General features: G+C 34.5%; 2 protein-coding genes across 3 annotated transcripts; one reads left to right on the top strand and one right to left on the bottom strand.

Moving 5' to 3' along the window:
- The first annotated feature begins 43 nt into the window (after positions 1–43).
- On the top strand, positions 44–16,016 carry SMIM11 (small integral membrane protein 11). Of its 2 annotated transcripts, none has more exons than XM_051984942.1 (4): positions 44–117; positions 7,860–7,971; positions 13,113–13,294; positions 15,853–16,016. In XM_051984942.1, the coding sequence occupies exons 2-3, from the start codon at positions 7,951–7,953 to the stop codon at positions 13,278–13,280; spliced, it is 189 nt and encodes a 62-aa protein (XP_051840902.1). In that variant the 5' UTR covers positions 44–117; positions 7,860–7,950; the 3' UTR covers positions 13,281–13,294; positions 15,853–16,016. The 2 variants fall into 2 exon arrangements, with proteins under 2 accessions (XP_051840902.1, XP_051840901.1); XM_051984941.1 differs by lacking the exon at positions 44–117 and adding an exon at positions 191–603.
- Positions 16,017–24,275: 8,259 nt separating this feature from the next.
- Positions 24,276–25,290, bottom strand: C3H21orf140 (chromosome 3 C21orf140 homolog). The gene has a single exon (XM_051984936.1). The coding sequence runs from the start codon at positions 25,230–25,232 to the stop codon at positions 24,483–24,485; it is 750 nt and encodes a 249-aa protein (XP_051840896.1). The 5' UTR covers positions 25,233–25,290; the 3' UTR covers positions 24,276–24,482.
- Between the last annotated feature and the right edge of the window lie 188 nt (positions 25,291–25,478).

Below are 25,478 nucleotides of genomic sequence, written 5' to 3'. Positions count from 1 at the left end.
TGGGAGATGTAGTTTTAGAGCACAAGAATTCTGGGACTTGTAGTTTGGCTGAACTTTGCTTGCGGCAAAGAAATGGCCACTGAGAAATGTCTATGGTGAGATTTCTGAATGGTAAAGGTAGGAGGAGAACTAAATTATTTATCAGAATCGTCTCTCCCCGGCGTCCCCTCCCGGGCAAGTCAGTCAATCAGTCAACTAGCATTTTCAAGTACTTAGCATACTAAAACTCTGGGGATACAGAGAAAGGCAAAAACTAGTCTCTGCTCTTTAGGACTCTAGTGTTATAAAGGGGGTGGGAGGTGCGAATGAAAACAACATCCAAAGAGTCCTGCAAGCTATATATGGGATAAACGGGAGATAATCAAGGGAGAGGAAAGGCACTAGCGTTAAGAGGGATCGGGAAAGACTTCCTAGAGAAGGTGGGATTTTATCTGGGACTTAAACCAAGGAAGGAAGGAGTTCGAATATTTTAGGCATTGGGGACAGCCAATGAAAATCCCCGAGTCAGGAGATGGAGTGTATTGTGGGAGGAACGGCGGGGCAGTCTGCCTTTCTGGCCAGCCGAGCACGTAAAGGGGAGTAAGGTGTCAGAAAACTGGCAAGGTAAGAGGGGGTCACGTGGTGAAGGGAGCTCGGAGCACGGCCACGGTGGGAAGTGTGCGTGTGCGTGTGCGTGTGCGTGTGCATGCGTGAGTGCGTGTGTGTATGTGTAAAGATCATGCTCTCTCCCTTCTGCAGTCTTACACCACCACGCTTCAGGGTATTTGGGAATGGGGAACAATGCAAAATATACAGTGGAAAAGAGATATTCCTCACTGGGGTTGAGAAGTTATTGAACTATCTGTGAGAAAAGAGGAGGGCAAGAGAAGGATCGTTGCTAACGAGACAGGAAAAATTGAAAAAAGGAAGACAATAAATAGATTGTCCGGGAATGGTTTCGGTAATATTCTGGTCCTCTAGCCTCCGTTCTGAGTTCACTTTAAAAGGACAGTTATTAAATAGTTCTCAAACTTTTTGGTCTCTTAAAAATTATTGAAGATCCCAAAGAATTTTTATGTAGACGATGTCGATTGTTGCTTGCCATTTTAGAAATTAAAACATCTTCGTGTTATTCTGTAAATATTTTTGACCTTAAGAACCCCTGAAAGAATCTTGAGAACTTGTAGGACAGGCTGCCTATATTTGGAAAACCACTGTTTTAGATTGATAGACCACTTTTGGAGTGGAAAAGGACTTTAGATATGGCAAAGAGGTTTCATTCTTTATTATTTGTGTCCCCAGAATCTTAACAGCATGGGGTATATCATAAGTATTTTATAAATTATTATATTTAATTATAAATTATAAAAGTAATTATAAAATACTGATTGATTGATCACCTAGTTTAGCCCCATTATGTTAAAAGACAAGGAAAGGACCCCCAGTTACATTTAACATGTGGTAAAAAAATATTGGAATTGTAGTCAGAGGAGGTAGGTTCAAATCTTGGGCTAATTTCTTTTACTATTTTTTCCAGGACTTCAGTTTCCTAATTTTTAAAATGGACCAAATGATCCCTGAAGTTCCTTCCTGTTAAAATGTTTATTATTTTAGACCTCTTGCATTGCTCTTTAAAATATTTTTATGCACACAAATCCTCCCTTTCCCCCAAAAAGTATCAAGGGAAAGTAGAGCATTGATAGCAAAATTTTTAAGGAAAACTACTTGTTACACATTCTCTCCAGTGGGAATCCTTGGAAAATTGTGGAGGAGGGCTCTGCGGTAGAGACAGCCAGCCTAGATACAATTTATGTCTACCATGTAAGGTTTTAAGATATATTGTCCAGAAATCTCTGCAGTACAACTGGAGGGTGGGTTGAGAATGAACAGGTGAATAAACAAAGCATAAAGGTTAGCTTTCAATCAAAATTCAATAAATGGAAATTTACCAATCATTTATTAAGTGCCCATTATGTGTGAGTGCTTACACTATGCAAGTAATATAAAGAAAAAAATGATACATTGCATTTTCCCCAAAAGGTTGGGGGGATATACTGAAAAAAATACTTTTTAGTCATTTCCAACTCTGTGGACCCACTTGGAGTTTTCTTGGTACCGGTACTTAAATGATTGGGTTTTTTTCTCCAGATCATTTTACAGATGAGTAACTCAGGCAAACAGGATTAAAGTGACTTGCCCAGAGTCCCATAGCTGATAAGTGACTGAGGCAAGATTTGAACTAGGGAAGATAATTCTTCCTCATTCCAGCTCCAACATTGTTCATTATACCACCAAGTGCCCTTGGAGGAGAATATAAATATACACAATTAAGTTGTGGCATTAAGAGCAGGATGCAGAGAGGAATGAAGAAAGTGTGAATATAACTGGCCTTGGCAATTCCATTAAAAACTGAGATTTCAAATGAAGCAGAGGAAGGGACCCCTTCAGAGACAGTGATCAGAAACTGAATTAAAAAACAAAACAAAAACAAAAAAAACAAACCCCAAAACTAGGTAAGCCAGAATTGTGGTTTAGATATTAAAGATAAAATTTAACAGGTATAAATAAATATAAAGACCCACATTTGGCTTTTAAAATCTGCTTGGAAAGGGAGCTATTTGAATGAAAATATATGGGGATCTTTAGGCTTAATATAAGTTATGTGACTGCTAAAAAAGCCCATTTCAATCCACTCTCTCTTCCTCAATTCTACGGTTGAGGTTTTATTTAATTTTAAAACTAGAACCTGTAATTAAATTGCTATAGTGATATAATATACTAATTGCTATAGTAACTCCTAGTGAGAGTGCTCTCTTTATCAAAACAGACCAGCAGAAATTATTCTGCAATTTATATAATCTTAGATAGTTGCTTGAAAATCAGTTAAGTAACTTGCCCAGAGTCATATAGTTTATATGTTACCTAAAGGACTTTGAATCAGATCTACATACTGAAGCTCTTTAGCCACTATATCATAGATGACTTTTACAACAGTATTTTTCCCAAAATGTCTTTAGTCTTATGACTCCAGGTATGTGGGCCTATAGTGCTAATTTAATTCAAGTCAAAATTCTTGCAGAGAATATTGATGCATGTTGTTCAATTATATCTGACTCTTCATTATTTTGTGAACCATACTGTCCATGGGATTTTCTTGACAAAGATGTTGGATTGATTCACTATTTTCTTCTCTATTGTGCTAAAGGAAACAAGTTAAGTGACTTATCCAGCTAGTAAGTGTCTGAGGCTGGATCTTTCTCAGAATTGTGTCTCTCTCACAAGGAATTTTATAAGTCATTTAGATCAAAGCTTCTTAAACTTTTTCTATTCTTTTTTGCCCAATATTTACAGAACCTGGAGTATACAGGTATATAAAATAGGTATACAAATCAAACATTTACTGAAAACAAATTATAATTTTACAAATAATTTCAAAACTCTGTATGGGGTTATGAACTACAATTTAATAAGTTGGGTCTGAGCTAATTGATTATTTTCTGTTATTGTCCTATTTGCTTAATTGTGGCAAAACATTTTTTGCATTAGGCAAGGTTTAACCCCTCCTTATTCCCTACTTCTTCCCACCCACCAGTCCTATTCAATAGAGATGCTGAGGCTTCAGAGGAACAAATTTTGAAGGGCATCATTAAATCAACAAACTATGTTTATTATATATACATCAGGCACTTTGCTAGGCACTGGGAATATTGACTTACTCCAGGGAAACTGTAACTACTAATAGGATTTTACATTCTAGAGGGAAATAATGAGTACATATATAAGTATATACCAAATAAATACCAGGTCAGCTTGTAGGGGCTTTAAAATCACTTCATATAGAGAGAGAGTGCTGACTTTTGAGATAAATTTTAGAGAAAATGAAATTCTAAAAATTGAAAGTGAGGAGGATACATGGGAAATAGCCAGAACAAAGGAGAAGAGATGAGAGATGGAGTGTTATGTATGAAGACCCTATTTGCTATGGAGAACAGAATTTTCTGGCATCAGAAATACTAGTAGAATGCAAATTTAATGTTCTGTTATATCTGACTCTTCGTGACCTCATTTAGGAGATTTTCTTAGCACAGCTACTGGAGTGGTTTGCTATTTCCTCCAATTTATTTTACAGGTAACAAAACTGTAAGCAAATAGCGCTAAGTAACCAGGGTCACACAGCTTATAAGTGTCTCAGGCCAGATTTGAACTCAGTCTTCTTATGTCCACAAAACCATCTGACTGCCACCAAAAAGTCATAGTAACTTGTTTTCTCATCATAGTCATATGCCCTACCACATTTGCCAGATCACAAACTTATCTACCCTTATACAGTCAGGTCTAAATACTTCCATTATTTCCATTACCTTATCTGACTTTGCAAAGTCACATGGAAACTTTGTCTATTGTACCAAATTGTTTTAAAGATAATAATAACCTTGAAAACCTGAATTATGGTTGGTTTGTGTATATATTTGAGTTCTGTGTAGCATTATAATGGAAAGTTATTACAGTTTCATCCATGAGGTTCAATGTTTTTGACCCAACACCTTCTTACTGATTTTTTAAATTAATGATTGTTAGTTACATTATTCCCAAATTACAGAAGAATAAAAAATAATTTTTTTTCTGTTGACATTTCTCCACCTTGTATATGCTTTATATTCAGCATCACTTCTGCAAGGTACCTTTTAAATAAGCCATTTTTTTCCTCTCTGAAGCGGTTTCTATATTTAGAGCTATTCCTATTGAGGGAAATTAGGTGGTGCAATGGATAGAAAGTCAGTCCCAGGAGTCAGAAGTTGAGTTCAAATACTTAAATGTTTGACGCTTTGACACTTATTAACTGTGTGACATTAGACAGATTACTTAACCTTGATTGCTTTACTTCCTACCTTCCAAATAGAACTATCTTTCTGAGTTCATGTCTTAGGTATCATTATCATTTGTATAATTTTTTAAAGTTTCCAATCTCATTGTTAATATTCTTTTGTGCTTATTGTAGGTTGTTGATTCTTTTTTTAAAAATTGATAGTTTAATTCATTCATTTGCTAATGATTTTTTGATACTATTGGTATGATTCTCTTTTCTTTCTTTAGTCTATATACATTACATTCTCCATGGTCCTTTGATGAATTATGACATTTGGAGATTTGGAGAATAATTTGCAATAAAATTTAATCTGATAATGATTTTTCCTTGCACAATTTTTTTTTTTTTTGGCTCATTCATTATCAGAGAATATGGCTTTGACATTAGCTTAATTAAAATAATTAAGAAGACAAATAAATATACTACAAAAAATTATATAACATATTCCAAAGTTAAATAATGATTGTTTTTTGTACTCAATTCATTTTAAAATGATCCACCCTGCTATTTACCTTTATTATGTTATATTGAAGCTATTCTTTTGGTTGCAGGTTGCAACAAAAATAGATACCTCAGGAATAAGCTCAAGCACTAACATTATCTTTATTCTGACCAAGACTACTACCTGTAAAAATAAGAGTTATTGTTACTGAGGAAGGAAATCCTAGACTAGGAGTTCTTAATCTTTTTGTATGTCGTGGGACCTTTTGACAGTCTGGTGAATCCTGTTTACCTCTTCCCAGAAGAATTTTTTAACATAAATTTTAGTTGCTAAATGCAGAAAATAAAATATGTAGAATACAGATAGAAAACCAATTGTATCGAAATAGTTTATATATATATATACATACATATATATATATATATATTATATATATGTGTGTGTGTGTATGTGTGTGTGGTGTGCGTGTGTGCATGTGTATTTAAAAAACAAATTCTTAGATCCTGAATCCATGTTCTAAGGGTTGAAAACAAGCTACATATTTAAAGTACCATGTTTATTCACCCCCAAATTGAGTCATCAATAGTCATTGGTTAAAAAGGCTAACCATTCAAGTCTATACAGAAATCCAGATTTAAAACTGATATATAGCATAAAAATAGAATAGAGATTTTGTTTATTTTAGTTTTATGTTGTTTTATATTTCCTCAGGGATCTTGGCTGAGGAGCAGTCAATAATTTAAGGTGGGAAGTATTTAGAAAACTTGAAATTAGGGAGCATATATATTTATTATTTTTATTATTATTACATATATTATATGTATTATATTATATATAATTACATATATGTTATTATAATAAATATTATATATTTATTAGGTGTTTTTTACCTTTGGGATGTGGATATGTGTATAACAAAAAAATTTTAAGCAAAAGGCTAACAATCATTGAGCTGGAATGGGCCTGAGCTGTCATATTCTCCACACTCTTTCATGTAGCTGAGGAAATTGGGTTGAGCAAAGTGGGGTAACTTACCAAAAATCACAAAGCAAGTATCATATTTAATATTAGGATCCACATTTTCTAAACAAATTCTGTGTCTCTGTTATGACAATGGTAATGTTCTTCTTACTTATCTTTCCCCCATTGCTTCCTTAGCTCTTAAGAAAAACTTTAAATATATTTTCGATTCTCAGGACAACTATATGGATCCTTTTCTTTGGTTTTTCCATTCCTTTTATACATTGCCTAATAACAAAATAAGGACATCTAAAATTTATTAAAAGAGATTTGAAAAGCAGGAAACAAAAGAACTGCTAAAATACAAAACAGCTCACAGAGATAGGAAGAGGAAGGCAAATTTTGATCACCATCTCCTATTTCCACTTTATTGTCAGAGGGCATGTAAATTTTTAGTCAAGACTGCAATGAAACCCCTTCATCTCTTCATGAACATTCTTCACGAGCAGCTGCCTTAAGGATCTGTCTGCATTCAGAAGGGTCAGAGCCTATTTTGGGCTTATACAACTGATACTTAAACTCTATACATTTCTGGCCAAGCTGCCATTGGTTTTGTTACTATCAGTCAGCATTTTACAATGAGCTCTCCTAGAGAAAATGCTTCCAGAATCTTGTAACAGATGTTATTTCCCTTTGGGAAAATGAGAGATCTAAAATACAACCCTTTTAACAATCAGTTTGAAATGTGTGAGAGTCAGGGTTCATCATTAGTCTTCAAGAATTCAAAGAGATTCTCTTACAGTCACAAAAGAGTTTATACCATTACTGATGGGCTAGTCTTTAAGAAAGTCTAACAATTAGAGGAAGTTTGGGAAGAATTTTATATGCTGAAAATGTGTAGCTTAGCTATCGGACTAACAGCCTTACAAGGTTATAAATTTTAAAAGAAAGATTAGAAAGGACGTTTTCATTCATGTAAGGAGACAGGATGTCTTAGCAATGTACTGTTGATCAGACAGGATAGAGGTTTCACAGGAGACAAATAAAGAGCAACAGAAAGAGGTTTTATTGCTTCACGTTCTTTAACTAGATAGTCAGTTTTGAGAGGATTCTGGACTCTGACCCATCAAATTGAAGCTAGTGAATTCCTTGGAATGATATTTTTAAATACATAAAATATATGATTACAATATGAGCAATTATGTTGAAATACATTTATCAAATTAGTGTGTGTGTGTGTGTGTGTGTGTGTGTGTGTGTGTGTGTTTTAAGTTCATAGCACCAGGTTAAGAACTCTTGATTAAGAATCCTCTGTGATATAGTGGATAGAATATTAGATCGTAACTCAGCAACACATGGATTCAGATCCTGCCCCTTCCAGTTCTACATCATATGATCCATGATCTGAGGCTTCTTGATAATTCTTTTCAGTTCTTATAGACCTCAGATAATTATATGGAAATTGGAATTAATAATGCCTGTAATAGCTCCTTCTGGTGGCATCTGTGACACTTCCATGAGAAAATTGTGTCAAATGTTTTTGCAAACTATGTAGCGCTATATAATTGTAGTTATTGTTGGTAAATTAACTGTCCTTTGTTGTTTCTTCAGATAAGTGGGCTCTGCCTCCTTTCCCTTTTTATTCTTCCTTTGTTCTCTTCTGGTGATCTCTAGCCAGGAGCAGTTTCACAGTTGATCCAATATGTGGGAGCCCTCCTGGAAGGTAAGGAGAATTTTGAAATTCAAAAGCTTAGATTTGTGCTTTAGACATAATGTCTGTGCTAACAGTGTCCAAAAAAATTCTAATAGAAATCTAAATGGCAGGGTTTTCCCTACCCAGTGGCTGATTGGTAATACTGATCCAAACGCAGGAGTTGGAATTGGCAACTAGAAAGACATGGAAAACATATTACTGTGTACACCAACTGACTGGGATCTATAATCACTGACTAAAAAAAAAAAAAAAAAAAAAAAAAAAGGCAAAAACTTTGAAGGAAGAGAAGAAATTCTTATGAAAATAATGGTTTTCAAAGAAAGATGATTAACCTGTGACATGCTATAAAAAACAAGGTGTTAATACACTCAAATTAGCTAAGACTCAAAATCAAAAAAAGCTAAGACTCCTATTTTAATAGGGACCAGGTAGAAAAATTTCTTTTTCTCCTCCCCCAAGCAAGCTATATTTAAGAAAAGATATATTTATGTATACATATATAGACATATAAATACATATATACACATCTCACATACATGCACATGTCTTTCCTATCCTTGCTGCCTCTTTAAATTCTGCTCCATAACTTGCCTTGCTATTAATTAAGTCCCCCCCCCCAATCAAAGTTCTCTCCCTTATCTTCTTCTCTCACCGTTCACTTCTTTATGTGCCCATCTCTCCCGCCTTTTTTCTTTTAGATTTTGGAGGGTGCTATACCCTTCATGTTATATTGTAATGTTGCCTGTTGAACCCATTCCTGATATGAGTAGATTTTCAGGACTATAAGCTCTCCTCCCCCCTCTAATGCTTCTGTGTCTGTTCTTCCTCTGCACCTTATTTGCATAACATGATTGCTATTTTTGCTTAAACTATCTTAACCTTAACTCTTTCTTTTGAGCTATCCTATTATTGATGTGAATCTTATAAACATGTATGTATATACATATATAAAAAATATAAGTATAGAATTTTTTTTAAATGTTTAGACAGTTTGGCCATGTTAAGTTCATTTAAATTGACCTTTTATATTGACTCTTATATGTTAAATTTTGTGTTAAGTTCAGATTTGGTTATTGACAAAACATATGCATGGGTAATTTTTCAAGATTGTCCCTTGTAATCACTTCTGTTCCAACTTTTCCCTTCCCTCCCTCCACCTCCTTCCCTAGATGGCAGGCAATCTCATACATGTTAAACATGTTAAAGTATATCTTAAATACAATACATGTGTACACATCTGTACAGTTCTCTTGTTGCACAAGAAAAATCGGAAAGGTAAAAATAACCTGAGAAGAAAAACAAAAATGCAAGCAGGCCACATTCATTTCCCAGTGTTCTTTCTCTGGGTGTAGCTTGTTCTGCCCTCCATCATTGATCAATTGGAACTGAATTGGATCTTCTCATTGTTGAAGATATCCACGTCCATTAGAATATATCCTCACATAGTATTGTTGGTGAAGTGTATAATGATCTCCTGGTTCTGCTCATTTCACTTAGCATCAGTTCATGTAAGTCTCTTCAAACCTCTCTGTATGATGATAGAAATTTAATTATTAGGAAGCTTTATCTTATATCAAGCCTAAATCTGCTGTTCCAACTTATGCCCATTACTCCTAGTTCTGACTGTTGAGGGCCAAGCAGAATTAAGTCAGATCCCCCTTTCTATAACAGCTCTTCAGATACTTAAAGGCAATTATCATGTCCTATTGTGCCTGCTCCTCTCCAGAATAAATAGTCCCAGTTCTTTCAAATGTTTTTCCTTATGTTTCTGATATTGATCTCTCTAACTAGTTTTTAGGATGTGAAAGATATAATTCCTTAGGAAATGGTGGTTTTTCTCTGTTAATGTCTGCTATTATATCTACTTCTCATTTTTTTTTTAAGAATCAGGTAACTTATTTAAATAGATCCAATTGGAGTTTCCTAATTAATAAACCTGTTATTTTTATTCCATCTTACTTTTTCTAAACAGACAAAAATTTCAAAGAGGGCTTCCACAGACAGTCTTATCATTAAAATATAATCAGTTTTGCTCTTAGTAATATAATTTGGTCTCATATCCAAGACCTTCTGACTCTGGGTTATCTTGTAATTTTACACTAAATGGAACTCCCAATGAAGAAACTTTCCTCTATCCATGTAAACTCTCTTCTTGAGCAAATCAAGCATGATGTATATAGTAATGAGACTTTCTTGGTGTCTAATATAAGAAAATCAGTTTCCACAAAGAGGTAGAGACTTGAAACTGCCTTAGCTACAAAGTAGTTGATCTTATTGCCAATTACAAAGGAAAGCCAGAAGTTAGAACAGTTTAGATGATATTGATTTGTAAAATATTATAAAGGAGGAGAATAGAATCTTTTGAGCATTATTACTTCATAAAACAGCAAAAAGGAAAAGCAAGTTGATTGGAAAGTTTAGCAGAGAGACCTATTTAAACCAGATCTTCTCAGCATTTAAGGGTAGACGTTAAACTATTTTCTCTTTCAGGAATAGTCAATTCATTGTATTTGGAATCTTACTCCTCTATGTATGGTTTGATACATGATGACTGTCACTAAAGCAAACAAAAGTGAAAAGAGCTGAATAAAACCAAGGATATAGAGGAGGCTACACTTGAAGTGACACAACTTTGACAACACCGAGGGATCAATTCTTAACATATCTGAAACAAGGGAGGATAATAAATATTTGGGAAAATATTAGGACTTTATTATTATATAAAAATCAATATCAATAACTGATTTTCCCATTTCTCTGTAATATCTTTATTAAGTTCAAGTCTAGAATTTGTTAAAATATATACCAAAGGGATACTCAAATTATTTTCCTATACTGGAATTCCATGGCATTTGATACTACTTTATATAAGTAAGGTTTGAAAGTTATATGTTGTATTATTATACTGCAACACTATTCTTTGCTTTATCTTATTTTGAAGCTTTTTATTTTCTAAACTTTGCAAGGATAATTTTTCAACACTGACTCTTGCAAAACCTTAATACTGTTTTTTGATACAGGAATTGACCTATATTTGAAATGTTTATCATAAAGTCCATTTTTATAGAATAAGACTGTGCCCCAGTTAAAATATAGTAAATTGTCCTCTCAAAAGGGGCTATTTACCTTGAGACTTTTATGGGGGAAGAGATTAACTTTGTTGAGGGAAAAAATGATTGGAATGAGGATAGGAATGCCAATGTTTCCAGTTAGGAAGTAAAAATAATTGAATGGAAATCTACATAAAATGTTCAAAAGCATTATTCATATTTTAATATAGAATCATAAAAATGGAAAGAACTTTAGGGATTATTTAGTTTAACCATCTCATTTTAGAGATGATAAAAGATGCCCCTGGAAGAAATTAGAAACTAGTATATAGTGGGTTCCTTTTTCCTAGATGTTTTCAAACAAAATCTAGGTGGTCAGTTGTTAGGTACAGTATGATTTGGGCATGATTTTAACTAGATAACATCTTAGGTTCCTTCCAGTTCTGAGATTCTCTGCTCTATGAAAAGTCTTAAGTGCAATGTGATATTTCAGGAGGCAGAAATTACTTTCATCCAGGAGATTTTGAGGACTAGGGAGGACTTTATGGAACTCATCTCTGAGTTTGGCTTTTATGGGTGGGAAGCAGGATTAGGAAGTGGAACAAGAACAGTATGAGCAAAATTATAGAGAAGAAGGAAACTGTCTAAGATGGAGGTCAGGAGCATAACAGTTTGGTCATAACTGAAAGGTGATTAGAAAGATAGATTGGAGCCAGATTGAATTCATCAAAAGTTTATGCTTTATTTAATACATAGTGAGAGTCACAAATTTCTGGAGTAGAAGAAAACATATCCCAGTTTTGCATTAGGAAAATAATATAAACCATGGTGAGGTTTTAAAGATTAAAGATTAGTATTAAAGAGATTATAGAGAGTATAGATTAAAGAGATTATAGAGAGTATAGAGAATGAAAATGAAGACTATTTTGAAAGCTATTACAGTTATCTACAGAAGAAAGGAGGGCTCCAACTCCTATAGTGAGAGGAGGAGCTGGATGCGAGAGATATTAGAAAGATAGAATCTATATGACTTTGCAATTGGTTAGCTATTGGGATTTAAGGAGAGAAAGAGACAGAAATGATTCTCAGATTATGGGGATCATTGTGAAGATGGTGCTGTTGTTATCAACAGAAATAGAAGAATTAGAGGGAGGTGCAGATTTTGGGGGAGAAGATATTAGCTATTTTCAGCTATTTGAAATTGTCTTCTTGAAGAGGATGATTTAGATTTGGTCTGCTTGGCTTCCATATGCTTGAACTTGAATTACTAAGAAACAAATTTTGGCTTGACATAAGGAAAACATCTTAATAATTTACAAATATTTGGGTGGGGGAGCAAGTCACTTGCTGTGTGCCTCAATCTTTTTCATCTGTATAATGGGGATAATAATAGCATCTACTTCACTGGGTTTCTAATATCAAAGGATATATAAAGTGTTTAGCAAACCTTAAAAGCTTTATGTAAATTTTAGCTTTTATTACTTTTTTAATCCTCAGGTGGAAATGTTAATAGGCAACCAGAAGAAAAAAGGAATTATAGCATTGTAGACTTTTCTGGGACTTTAGGCACCTTTAAGTCATGGGGTCATAATAAATTTAGAGTCAGAAGGTACACTTAGAGACCATCTAGTCCAACATTTTCTTTTTATGGATGAGGAACTGAGTTTCAGTGTGTTGGCTTGCCCTGTTCCCCCAAACCCCAGTAGCAAAGCTGGACTTTGAATTTGAGGCCTTTGAACCAAACTCCAACATGATTTGTTCCATATAGTCCAATGCTTGATTTCATATGTAGGATCAGAGGAATGAAAATGATTTGTACAGATATTATAAAGATAGTCAGTGGCAGAGACATGATTCTAGTCCTGGTGGATGCCAACTTTTTTTTCTAGAAAGCATCACATATAATGTGGTGTTTTGCAAAGCATGTATAATATAAATTGAATGGTTAGTGCTTGAATAAACACAGGTTAACCATATTAATAATTGTGCATATGTGAATAATAGTCATATAAGAAGCAGACAGCAAAGATGAAGTTATCAGAAGAAATGCTAAATAAGAACTATTAAAACATCTCAAAAATTACTTCTCTTTTCTTTAAGGCTTTGGAAAATTTTCCACTTCTGCTCTATATTTTGATTGCAAAATCTATTATTCTTTGCTTGGCATTTGCTGGAGCCAAAATGTGGCAAAGGAAAAGACTGGAAGCACAAATGCAAAAAAAATTGGAGGCCACACAGAAAAAGACCATTGAGAAGAAAGAAGATTGATGTGTCTCAAAGAGGTACGTTGGATTTTTCTGGTGTATGATGCATATGGCTAGTAAATGTATTTGCAATAGATTTGAAAGTTAGTTGCTCCAACTTTTCTATAAAATTGCCACCTGACCTTTGGCAAGGAAGGTCTTTATGTTCTTAGGTGAACTGCTTTTGTTTCTTCATATTTAAAGTGGGCTTTTACTTTATATCCTGGAAATACTGAGAAAAAATATTTATTATAATATTTTATAAGTGGCTGTAGACAACCATTTTAGGCTTACTTAGTTTAAAAAGAAAATGACTTAAACAGCAATTTTCATGGAGTGAGCTCTGGAAATACATTTTGAATTCTTTTCTTACAAGCCAGAGAGTAATGTTCTGTTAAAGTTCATACAAGCCAGAGTACTTAATAACTGTTTATTAAGAACCTGCCATGTTAAAATTATAGAGGGAGCCATAGCATAGTAGATAGAAAATTGAAATTTTCCTTTCTTAGTGAATTCAGGGCTTGTTTTCAATATACATAGTGATGCTCCCTCAACTACCATACCTTCCTGGCTCCTCAGTCTACTCAGTTCTCATGATCTACTCCTGTGTACCCCCTCATCTGCACAAACATGATCATATTCCTGATTTTGTCATTACTCACAGGTGTTCTAGCTCCATATTCTTGAACTCCAAAATTCCTTTATCTGATTGTAATCTTTTTCATTTTATCTTTCCCTGTACTTTATGATCCCTAACTCTATTCATCTCATCATCATGTCCAATCTCTTTATTCCTTAGTTTTTTTCCTTAGGCCATCACTCTTGCATTGGCTACATTTCCTCACTTTGCTCTTTTGATCAGTGAGTTAAAATCAACAATATTATCCATTTAAATCCCTTATCCCTTTTTCATAACACTAATTAAGTATTTTTAAACCCCAACCTTGGATTACTCTTGATCAAATCATTAAAATCAACAATATTATCCATTCAAATCCCTTACCCCTTTTCATCACTAAATTAAAGTCTTGCTAAACCCTTATTTTGGATTACTCCTGCCATCTACCTTCTTCAGTCTTGTTTATGTGCTGCTGAACAGAATTGGAGGAAATCATAAAATGGTACTGACTAGGTCCTCCACAGTTCATTGTGGGCTCTGGATTGTGGCGAGGCAATCCTTTTGTGCTTTCTTAATCAGTTTTCTGTTCTACTTACTGCAGTGGCTATTCCAAACTTTTTCATCCCTTATTAAATTTTCCCCTCCCTTTCAGTTGAGGACCTTATCTCATAATTTTCTGGGGGGAGAGGAGGGAAGCATTTTTCTGAGATCTTTCTCTTCTCTCTCCTTATATCACTCAAATAGCTTTCTCTCCAGCCCGAAATGCTCTTCCTTTTTCCTTCCTCAGCTCTGACTCCTCCCTTCTCTGGTTTCAAGATTGTTTTTACCTTCTGTAAAAATTTACCTTCTGTAGGAGCTCTCTCCTGGCCCCATCCTCTCACTCTCCAGACCCACTATTAGTGCCTTACCTCTGAGATCACCTTTTACTTACAACTCCTGTATCTTGTGTTTACAATTACTAGCATCTTGTGTCCTATTAAATTGTGGGCTTCTTGAGAACAGAGACTATGATTTTGTCTTTCTTCACATCTTCATCACCTAGCAGAGTGCCTAGCAAATAGTAAACACTTAATAAATGCTTCTTGACTAATTGATTGATTTGGAACCAGGAAGATCTGAATATTTAAGTCCCACTTCTGCCACATACTGGCTACATGATCTTGGACAAATCACTTAAACCTTTCAGTGCCCCACATCATTCTCTAAGAATATAAATTGCAGAGCAGAATACTGATCTGCTTTGGTAGGGGGAGTTCTTTATTGGTAGAGGAAGTTTCTTATCAATGAAATTACAGGTCTGTTTTATTTTAATATTCTCAGACTGGGAATACAAAAGTCTCTACTATATCCTCAGCTGGGGATACAGAAATGAATCTTGTATCTAGTCAAGCACATATATTACCTCTTAATAAGATTTATTTTTGTCCCTCCCTTCATGATGAAATAAGTTCAAGATGAAATAAGGAAAAATCTCCTGACTTTAAAAGAAATCTGCTTAAAATTACTGTTAGTGACATAAACCCATTTGAAAGGACTTGAATTACAGATTATAAAAAGAAAATGTCATAGAAATGCTGCATACTTGTGTTCAAGATATAATTTTATCTTATAGTCTCTCTATAGCCAAGAAAAAGAATTAATAACAGGTGTGGGAATATAAAAAAACTTAAGTCAGTGATCTCCCACAATTCTCAGAAGTTAGAGAGCAAGAAAAGTAAAGTATGAATTCTAAAAACTCCAACTTCAAGTTGGCAGGTGCAGGCTATTTTGTGTTTCTCCTATAGTTTTTTAAATATTGGCTAATGATGTTTTAACTAAGTTGGCAATTTTTGAGGAAACAATTTGTAAAGAAAATTTGCAACCATTAAACAAAACCAAGTTTTGAGAGACTAAATCTTAATTATAAAGTAAAATATGGAAAGTGATAGTGATTATTTCCCCAAATACTGACAAATCTCTTAAAACATTTTCTTTCTAGGTTTTACCAATTGTCTGATGAATTGGATAGACTCCAGTTCTAGGAGTTTGGTGTGTCAAGGGATTATATCTTCATCTGTAACTTTAACTTAAAACAATGTATAAGTTGGCATATGCTTTATTAGGAACTGGTATCTAATTTACATATTAAAATGGTTTTCTCAATTTGTTGTCTGTGAATTTCTGAATACTTAGAATTTGTCGTGATATTTAGAACTTCTAGAATCCTTCTAGCCTAGTACTGTCATCAAAAAATTTTTTAAATTATATTAATATAGTTTGTTTTTAATCTCATCTTCATTTGGGAATATATTCTTTCCCTTTCTTCTTTCCACTGAGACATCCCATATAATATACTTTTTTAAAAGTAAAGGCAGGGAGGAAGATGAAAGGTTCAATTGGTCACTGAAAGCCAACAGAGTAAGAAATACCATCTGACTTACCCACAAATTTAGCTGTTTTTCCATTTTTTCCCTCATCATGAACTTGAGAGGTGACTAGCACTTTCTGAAGTAGATTTACAAACACTTTTACAAACATTTTCTTTCTTTTTGCAGATATAAACTTATACATCATTGTGCCTCCCATTTTTTTGCCTATTGCAGTTAGCTGTGAATATGCTCAGTTGCCAACATAAAAGTGAAAATAAGGTTATTAATACAATCAAGCAAATACTTGAAGTCATGTAAGTTAAAGTCAAAGGAATATAGAAGATTGACGGTAATAATATATTTTTGGCTTGTTATTACAAACTAAAATATTGTTACAATAATTTAAATCATATCTGGCAATAAGCTGACTGATTTCCTTTATTTTTCTTGATATACTTTCAATATTCATTTTCTTTATTCATCATTATAAATATAAAACAATTACTTAATAAATAGGAAATATGATATACTTAACCCTTCTATATCACAAGGGTTGATGGCATGGTGCCCTCTAAGTCTGTAAAATCCATGTAAAATTTTTTCACTCTTCCTTTGTACCAGAGAAGAAGTATGATTTTTTTCCTTTTTCTTTTAAGGGATGTTTACAGAATCTTATTGTGAAATCTAGATTAAATATTTGGTCATATTTGGGGCTTCATGTTTCATCTGTGGCTTCTGCAAAATCCTCCCAAAATTCCCATTTAATTTCTTTGGTTTTTTTATTTATTATTATTATTTTTGCTAGGCAGTTGGGGTTAGGTAACTTGGCTAGGATTGCACAGCTAGTAAATATAAAGTGTTAGAGGATGCATTTGAGCTCAGGTCTTCCTAACTCCAGGGCTGATGTTCTCACCACTGCATTATCTAGCTGTTCTCTCCCATTTAATTTTTTATGTCTGTCCTTCATTTATCAAAATTATGATGGGGCAAATTGCAGTGTGGAAGGGATAAATGTACAGTAGTGGGGTTTTGTATTTATTTGTTTTTTACAAAAACTATATTCTATAGCAATTATTCAAACACTGGAATATGTCAAAAAACATTATTGGGTAGTTTTTGAATAACATTCATGTCTAACATTCAAATCTCCTAGTCTCCTCCTTTACAGAATCACCTGTTGAAAATGCCGATTTAAGGACTTAACTTTGTTTCTGAAAACTAGCTATTTCATGTAACAAAACTGATAGTATTTGTATAAAGTATACCAAACATATAAATTTATTTATTTGCAATAATGACTCATCATTAGCAGCAGACAGTGCTATAAACATACATATATAAGATGGCAACAGTTACAAACACAAGTTTAGATCATGACCAGTTTTTTCCTCCTCATTCTGTCTTGGTTCTTAGAAATGTTGACCTTAATCTCTGACATCAATGTATCTTGATTTCCCCTTCTTGCTTTTGACCTCATATTAGAGTAGATTACTTTGAGCCAATAATATATCCATGTTGATTGTTAACTTTTAATTCCCATGAAGGAATTCTCATTATTTTTCCCAATTTCTTGAATGGTTTCTCTCAGAATCAGGTAAAAAAACAAAAATTTCTCAAGACATGCTAAGAAGGAATTCCCAATGCAAATGCTAAGCAAAATTAATGTACTCATTAGCAGAGTCTGACAGTATGTGCAGTGTTTCGGACTTATAGCCCTCCCTACCTCTGCAAAGAAGAAAGACACATTTGGGGCAACACTGATCTTTAGCATTGCATGGCATTCAGGGGTGTGTTTTTAGTTGTTCTTTCTTTTTAAATCTCATTTTCATTGTGTAGGTTGTTTTCCTACTTCTGTTTGCTTCATTCTGTATCAGCTCATATTAGTCTTCTTCCCATGCTTTTGTGAATTGTTCTTATTTCTTTTCTTATAATGAAATCTTTTATGCTTATGCACCATAATTTATTTAGCCATTCCTATTTTTGTTTCCAGTTCTTTATCATTATAAAAGGTATTGCAATGAATATTTTGGTCATTCTAGATCCTTTCTTTGCTTGACCTTTTTTCAGGTTTATGCCTATTGCTCCAGTCTTTAAATCAAAGGGCATGTATATTTTAGTAATCTTCTTAGCATTAGTCTAAATCCAACCCCTTCATTTTATAGATGTGGAAATTAAAGCCCACTCAAGGAGATAAAATTACCCAGGTGTGAAGTACAAAGGTAGGAACCAAAACCAAGTTTTTTTGCTTCAAATAATAATGAGGGTGATAAATATTTATGTGGTGCTTTATGGCATTTGGAATCATACATTTAGAACTGGAATATCACCTACTTCAAATCTATCATTTTATAGATGAGAAAATGGAATTCAGAAAAATTAAATGATTTGCTTAATGGTCTCATTCCTAGCAAATGTTGGAGCAAGATTCAAAGGTAGCCTTCTCTTGATTCTAGATCTAGTGATTATACTATATGACAATTGTCTAATCTTCTAAAGCATAACTTATTATTAGGAGAGGTGATATTGAAAAATCTAAGCCTAAATAGCCTTTAAACTTAAAAAAAAAGTTGATTTTCCCCATCATCTGTAAAATATAGTTAAATATTTTCTTTGATTATTTCACATAATTATTGGGAAGATCCAAAATGATTTACATATATATTTACATTTATTATACATATATTTACATACATATAAATATAATCTGACAAAGTCATTTGAAACTATTTTATCTATCATGATAGATTGTCTATGATGTGGCAAGGGAAGAAGAAATTATACCTATAAGCTGGCTGGAAGAAATATATGATTACGATGTTTGACAAATGTTTTCTTTCAGCTTTGATGAGTATAGTGAGATAGAATGCTAGATTTGAAATCAAAAAGACCTTCATTCAAATTTCCTCTTTGATGCTTGGTAACAATCGTGTCATGGAAAATCCACCTACTCTTTCTCAATTTCAGGCTGTAAAGATAACAGATTATAGATGGCTTTCAATCTGTCTCAGTGGAGGGAATTCCTACACTAACAAAAAACATGGGTTTTTTAACATTGGTAAATATCACAGCAGTTATTGAAGTAACCTGGAAAATGGGCCCATGGAGTTTTTAACTAACCAGGAAATTGCCTATTATTTCCCAACAATCGTAACTGGATAAATTCAAGCACAGCAGTGAATTTTGTTGCTTGGACTCTGTAATAGAGCCTCTCAGCTGGGCTTCTGTCACCAGGCAGAATGCTGACAAGTGGGACCCAGTCCCTAGCCTTAAGCTCCAGCCATTGAATCTTTTGCCCCTTAAGGTAAGCTGTTTCCTCCTCTACCTTCTCTTCTTTCTTCATTCTATTTTGTGAACTCAACAGGAGACTCATCAACTACTCAAGTGACACAGCTATCTGATGTTTTGGGTAGAGGCAACAGTAAAAACAAGCTCATTAATGACAACACTAACAGCTGGAGGTGATCAGGCACTAGAAATCATCCAAAAGCACAGCCTCTTACCATAAAGTTCATCTACCATCAACTCCCATGTAACTTGCTTTATTTGAGTCATAGCTGCTTTGATTGCCAATTAGTCAGGCATTATCTGTGGCCCTAGAAGGTGGTAGGTGTGTGACAGGTAATGCTAATGCTATCAGAAGCACTAAACTGGAAAATATTGCTTTCTCATTCTCTGTTTTAACATATCATTATTATGGATAATATATATTATTATGATGAATAATAATATTACATATTATTGTGTTATATTATTATTATATATAACATGATATTATTAAGGAATCAGTATGATATAGTAGGAAGAATACCGGATTTGAAATCAAGTAAATCCCAGGATTTACTATCTCTAAATCTCATTTCCCTTAACTGTGAAATGAATGATTTTTATTAAATGGTCTCTCAAGTTCTAAATCTATGCTCCTCTAATCAATCAGTTAATAAACATTAAATACTTATTGTGTATCAGGCACAATGTTGGTTAAAGAGGATTAAAAGTCAAAAATGAAATAGTTCCTGTCTCCAAGGAACTTATATCCTATAAGAGAGAAAACGTGTATAAAAAACAAAATAATTTAGAGTGGAGAAAGATTAGGAATTGGGGATGTAGAATTAGTATCTGGGGAAATCAATTTCATCTCTTGTGGAATTCAGGTGGTACCTGAACAAGGAGAAAGCTGTTTTTGCCTGGACTTTTGAAATCATGAAAGAGTAATTTAAAATATAGCTGGGGAAGGTAAGTTGGGACTGGGCTATAAGGGTGTCTAAATGTCAAATAGAATAGTTTGTAATTGATCCTAGAGGTGATAGGGCAATAGGTAATTATAATAATGGCAAACACACATATTACTCAGTATTGTTACCAAGAAAATAATAGTTTACTTTATTCAGAATGCAAAATGGTACTGTTAAAAGATTATGAACTATTATTAACGTCTCTGCTAAGAAGAATTTTTTTATTTATTCATATACAGGCTTAACCTGTTGCAGTTGATCTCAAAAGAAGGCCCAAGACAGAATCATTTGACTTTGCTCAATGAATCTAAAAGAATTATGTTTATATTTACATGCAATGAAAAAAAAAATCTAAAAATAAAGTCATATTCTTGAAGGGTGCAGTGGGCTTTAAAAAGAACAATCACTACATTAACATGCCATTAATTCTGGAAATATCTTCCTTCCATATCATCTTGACCTAGTAACACTGTTTCCTAATTTGAGAATTTCTGTTTCTGACTTTTTTTATGTATAAAACTCCATTTGCTTTACTTACATACAGTACTTATCTCAGACTTATTGTGAGCATTTTCATGAAATTTCCAAGTTAAAAAAAAAAATCTCAGGAATCATCTAGTCCAACTTATGCAAGAACTAAAATTTCCCTGACAAGGGCACCAGTGCACAATATCTCCAGTGGATAGAAACCTACTCTCCAGGCGAGCCATTCATAGCTATAATTGTTGGGAAATTTCCCCTTATATCAAACCTAAATAAGCTTTTACAACTGATAAAATAGTTTTTTTTTTTTTTAATTTTCATAGCCAAGTAGAATCCCAATACTTTTTGACAGTCTTTTAATTACTTAGACATCTCTCATTCCCCAATCTCTCTGTGCTGCCACTTTTCTAGCCAAAATATCCCCATTTCCCATGACTGAACTTTATATGGCAAGAACTCAAAGCTTCAAACCTTCTCACAGTTGCACCAGCTATCTTCCTGTTTCCTCTCTCTCTTTCACCTCATAGAATCTCTCACTTTAAGCTACCATCTAGTACAAGAAATTTTTACCAATTTCCATAACTGTTGGTTACCTCCTTCCCTAATTATCCACTGATTAACCACCTTACACGTTGTATTCATTTGTGCACACACACACACACACACACACACACACACACATACACCATACCACAGTCTTGAGAAAATATAAGGTCTGTGAAAGCCATAATTTTTTCCCCACTTTTTTGTCTTTGTGTCTCTAGTATGTAGGACAGTGCCAAGCATATAGATAATCAATGCACAACTGTTGGTTGACTATTTGATTATTCCTGGTTACCGTTTTGGATACTTCCCAGCTGATCAATTTTTCAGCATCTATATGCTGACACCATTCAGTTGAAACTATTCTCTTCACAATTACCAATGATCTATCTCTCTGTCTCTGTCTCTCTTTGTCTCTGTCTCTTGTCTCTCTTGTTTTCTCTCTGTCTCTCTCTTTCTCTCTCTGTCTCTGACTCTGTCTCTCTCTCTCTTTGGCACTTGAGGTTAGGTGACTTGCCTAGGGTCACATAGCTAGAAAGTGTTAAGTTTCTGAGACCAGATTTGAACTCACATCCTCCTGACTCCAGCTCAATCAAATGCACCACCTAGTTGCTGCTCTCCAATCATTTCTTAAGTTTTAAATCTAATGATCATTTCCTAGTCTTTATCCTTGTTCTCTGTCCCATTTGACACTGCTGATTTTTTTTGAGGAATTCTTCCTAATCTCTGGGTTTTGATGATTCTTCTTTCTCTTTATAACTAACTACTTAGTTTCCTTTGCCAGATCTTCCACCCTGATGTGCCCCTCTAATTTCTGTTATCTTCCATCCTCTGTCTTATTCCCTCTCTTTTTTCCTTTCTATACTGTTCCTCTTGGTAGTCACAGATTCAATCATCTCTATATAGATGACTTCTAGATGTTCAGGGGACTTAGTCTCCCCCTAAACTCTTATCTTGTATCATTGCCTCTTAGACATTTCTAATCAGATGCCCCACAGACATCCCAGACTCCACACATCCAAAGTGAATTTTATTGTCTTCACCTCACTCCCCACAGTCTATTCTGAATTTCTCTATCATTATTGAAACATCACTATCCTTTCGGTTACCCAGAAGTTTCATTTTTGACTTTTTACTGTCACCCATATATCGAAGTCCCCAAATCTTTTTCTCTACAATATCTTTTGTACATTTCTGATTCACTCTATTCACCAGCTTCTCTAGCTTATGCTCTAATCATCTCTAGCCTGGATTACTGAAATAGCCTCCTAATTGGTCTCCTTGCCTCATGTATGGGGAGAGCACCATTCTGATTCATCGACCACACAGCTGCTAAAGTCATTTCCCTAAAACACAGGTGCAGTGATCATGTTACTCCCTTACTCAGTAAACTCCAATGGCTTCCTATTTCCTCTGGAATCAAATATAAACTCCTATGTCTGGCATTTAAAACTCTTCATAAATGGCCCCTTCTGCCTTTCCAGTGTTTCACAGCTGCTTCTCTCCATGAATTTTCTGGTTCAGGCACACTGTTCTATTTTTCCTCACGCGAGATGTGTCATCTCTTAGTCGTGACACAGCGTGCCTCTAGACTGGCTGTCTCCCATGCCAGAAGGGTCTCCCTTTTCTATTCTGCCTATCAGAATCTATACTTTATTTGCCATCTGCAGGAGGGAAAAGCTCAATTCTTAACTCCAAGGTCATGAAGCTTGACCTGTGAGGAAATGCCCATAATAAAAATAAGCAAGTTCATCAGGAGAAGCAGCATCGGGTGATAAATTCTATTTTGAACATCTCAAGCTTGAGTTGACAATGGAAAAATGTTTAACTAGAAAGATTAGAATGATTTGATTTGTGTTTTATCTCTTCTTTTAACTCCCATCCACCTTTGCTGGAAATGCCAAAAAGCTATGAAAAAAGACTCAGAAGAGGCAGAAGGAAGAAGAAAGGCCTAGAAAAACCACCAATTCAGCCATAAAAAGGACAGGTGATGGAGAATTTGCTGCCTTATTTTGAAAACTGGGCAGCATATTTCTTCCTCACAGAAGTGTTCCACCTTGTCTGTCCACCCCCAAGTATCTTTGTTTTTGTTATTATTGTTATTCAATTGTTTTTCAGTTGTGTCTGATTTTTCACCACCCCATTTGGGGTTTTCTTAGCAAAGATACTACAGTGTTTTGCCATTTCCTTCTCCAGCTCATTTTACAGATGAGGAACTGAGGTAAACAGGGTTAAATGACTTTCCCAGGGTCACACTGCTAGGAAATGTTTGAGGCCAGATTTCATTTCAGGAATAAGAGTCCTTCTGATTCCAGACCTGGGACCCATGCAGCTGTCCCTAAAGTATCTTTACACTCATAAATTAATCGTATAAATATTGATTGATCAGTTTGATTGATGCTGGTTGCCCTTTTGGACATTTCTCAGCAGATCAATTTGTGTTTTTTAAAAGGACAAAATTACAAGAGTAACCTAACTTCCCCCACAACCATGACCCCCCAATCCTCCCTCCCATGAGTTGTGGAGAAGAATTTGAGTGATTGATTAATTAACCTTTTCATGAAGTTTAGGACTAGAATCTGTGGGATATGAACTATCGTTTTTTATAATATAGTTGCATGTGGGCAAACTATCCTTTGTGCTTGCCTGTAATTGAATTTATACCAAAAGTCTTAGTTGCCTCTATACTGACTGAATTGTAAATATTGACTATATGTGAGTTAACTTCTTTACCCCAGCGAATTTACAACACTTACTGATTGTAGAGATTTAGTTACAGAAGTCAGCCAATCAAATATTCTCATTTCTTTTGATTTAATAATATGATGACAGCCACCACCAAGTTCAGAGAGCTCTACCAGCATTAGTATTCTATTGGAATGTGAGGTTAGTGCCAAAATGGCCCAGAGCAATGCAGACAGTAAAAAAGAAAGCAAAGAATCTAGTTGTGAAGGAATGAATGCCCCAAAAGTGGCAAAGGGCAGCTGCTTGCTGAGTTTCCTTCAAGAGCATTTACCAAGATAGTAGTTTTCCCATCTTCGAACTTTGTTAATGACTGTTTTCCATTTGCTCGGTGTCATCCTCTCAATTCCTTTCCCAATCAAGTCACTGAAAAGTATATACTGGTAAGAATAGACATTGTCAATAGACCGCAAACAAAATTCTTTCCTGTTGTTGATGATAAACCATTTCAGAGAAGACCAGGCAGAATCTAAAGGATTTAGGTAATTGTAAGGGGATGGAAGAGGAAGAAGCTCATGTCCACTAGCTTTGGCTATCTTGGGACAACATGAAATGCTGGTTAAATCAATAACTGATGGTTGAACTTCTTTATTCTCTGTGACTTCATCCTGCTTTCTGTCATTTACTTGTTTTTTCTCTCTGACCACAATGACACACTTTCCATAGTTCTTTTTCACCACATTGCAGAATTCAAGAAAAAGACCCTCTTCCTGTCTGGTACACAGCTCATCTCTTAGGAACATTCGGTATTTCCAAGGAACCCATCCTTGACTGCTTCCAGCATGTACGACACTCCATATAGGGTTACGCGTGAAGTTTTCATCCCCCAGGTTTTCTCCTGTGACAAGATGTTCAGGAATATCTGTTTCCCCTAAAAAGATGGTTTTAAATCCATCAGATTGTAGGCTTCTTAGACTTTTTATATATTGGATACATTGCTTCTTCACAATGCTATCAAAGTGGTTCCTGTGAATGATATGTTTTAAGAGAGGATTAGCAAAGTAGAGCATGGTGGTTTCTTAAGTGTTAGAGAAAGCTTGCATGGTTACATCTTCAGAGACTTGGTAAGTGTGGGATTATGATGACCTCACAATGGCCTTTATTACTGCTGGGTCATTTCCAAGAATCAAATACCATTGTTTTCAGAGCTCCAATAGAATGTCTCCCCAAGCATTTTAAATTCAACAGATTCAAAATCAAGCTTATTTTGCTTCCAAATACCTGTTTCTCTTAAATTTATTGGGGAGGAAGCCTTT

This window comes from Antechinus flavipes, chromosome 3 (genome assembly GCF_016432865.1).
Source record: "Antechinus flavipes isolate AdamAnt ecotype Samford, QLD, Australia chromosome 3, AdamAnt_v2, whole genome shotgun sequence".
Lineage (NCBI taxonomy): Eukaryota > Metazoa > Chordata > Mammalia > Dasyuromorphia > Dasyuridae > Antechinus > Antechinus flavipes.
The sequence above is the reverse complement of the archived record's forward strand: the minus strand, read 5'-3'. Positions and strand labels throughout refer to the sequence as shown.

Excerpts from the sequence above, each read along its gene's own strand:
- SMIM11 (XM_051984942.1), top strand. The coding sequence starts at position 7,951 with ATGTGGGAGCCCTCCTGGAAG. Across the intron at positions 7,972-13,112 it reads TGTGGGAGCCCTCCTGGAAG|GCTTTGGAAAATTTTCCACT; the intron begins GTAAGGAGAATT and ends CTTTTCTTTAAG.
- C3H21orf140 (XM_051984936.1), bottom strand. The coding sequence starts at position 25,232 with ATGCTCTACTTTGCTAATCCTCTCTTAAAACATATCATTCACAGGAAC.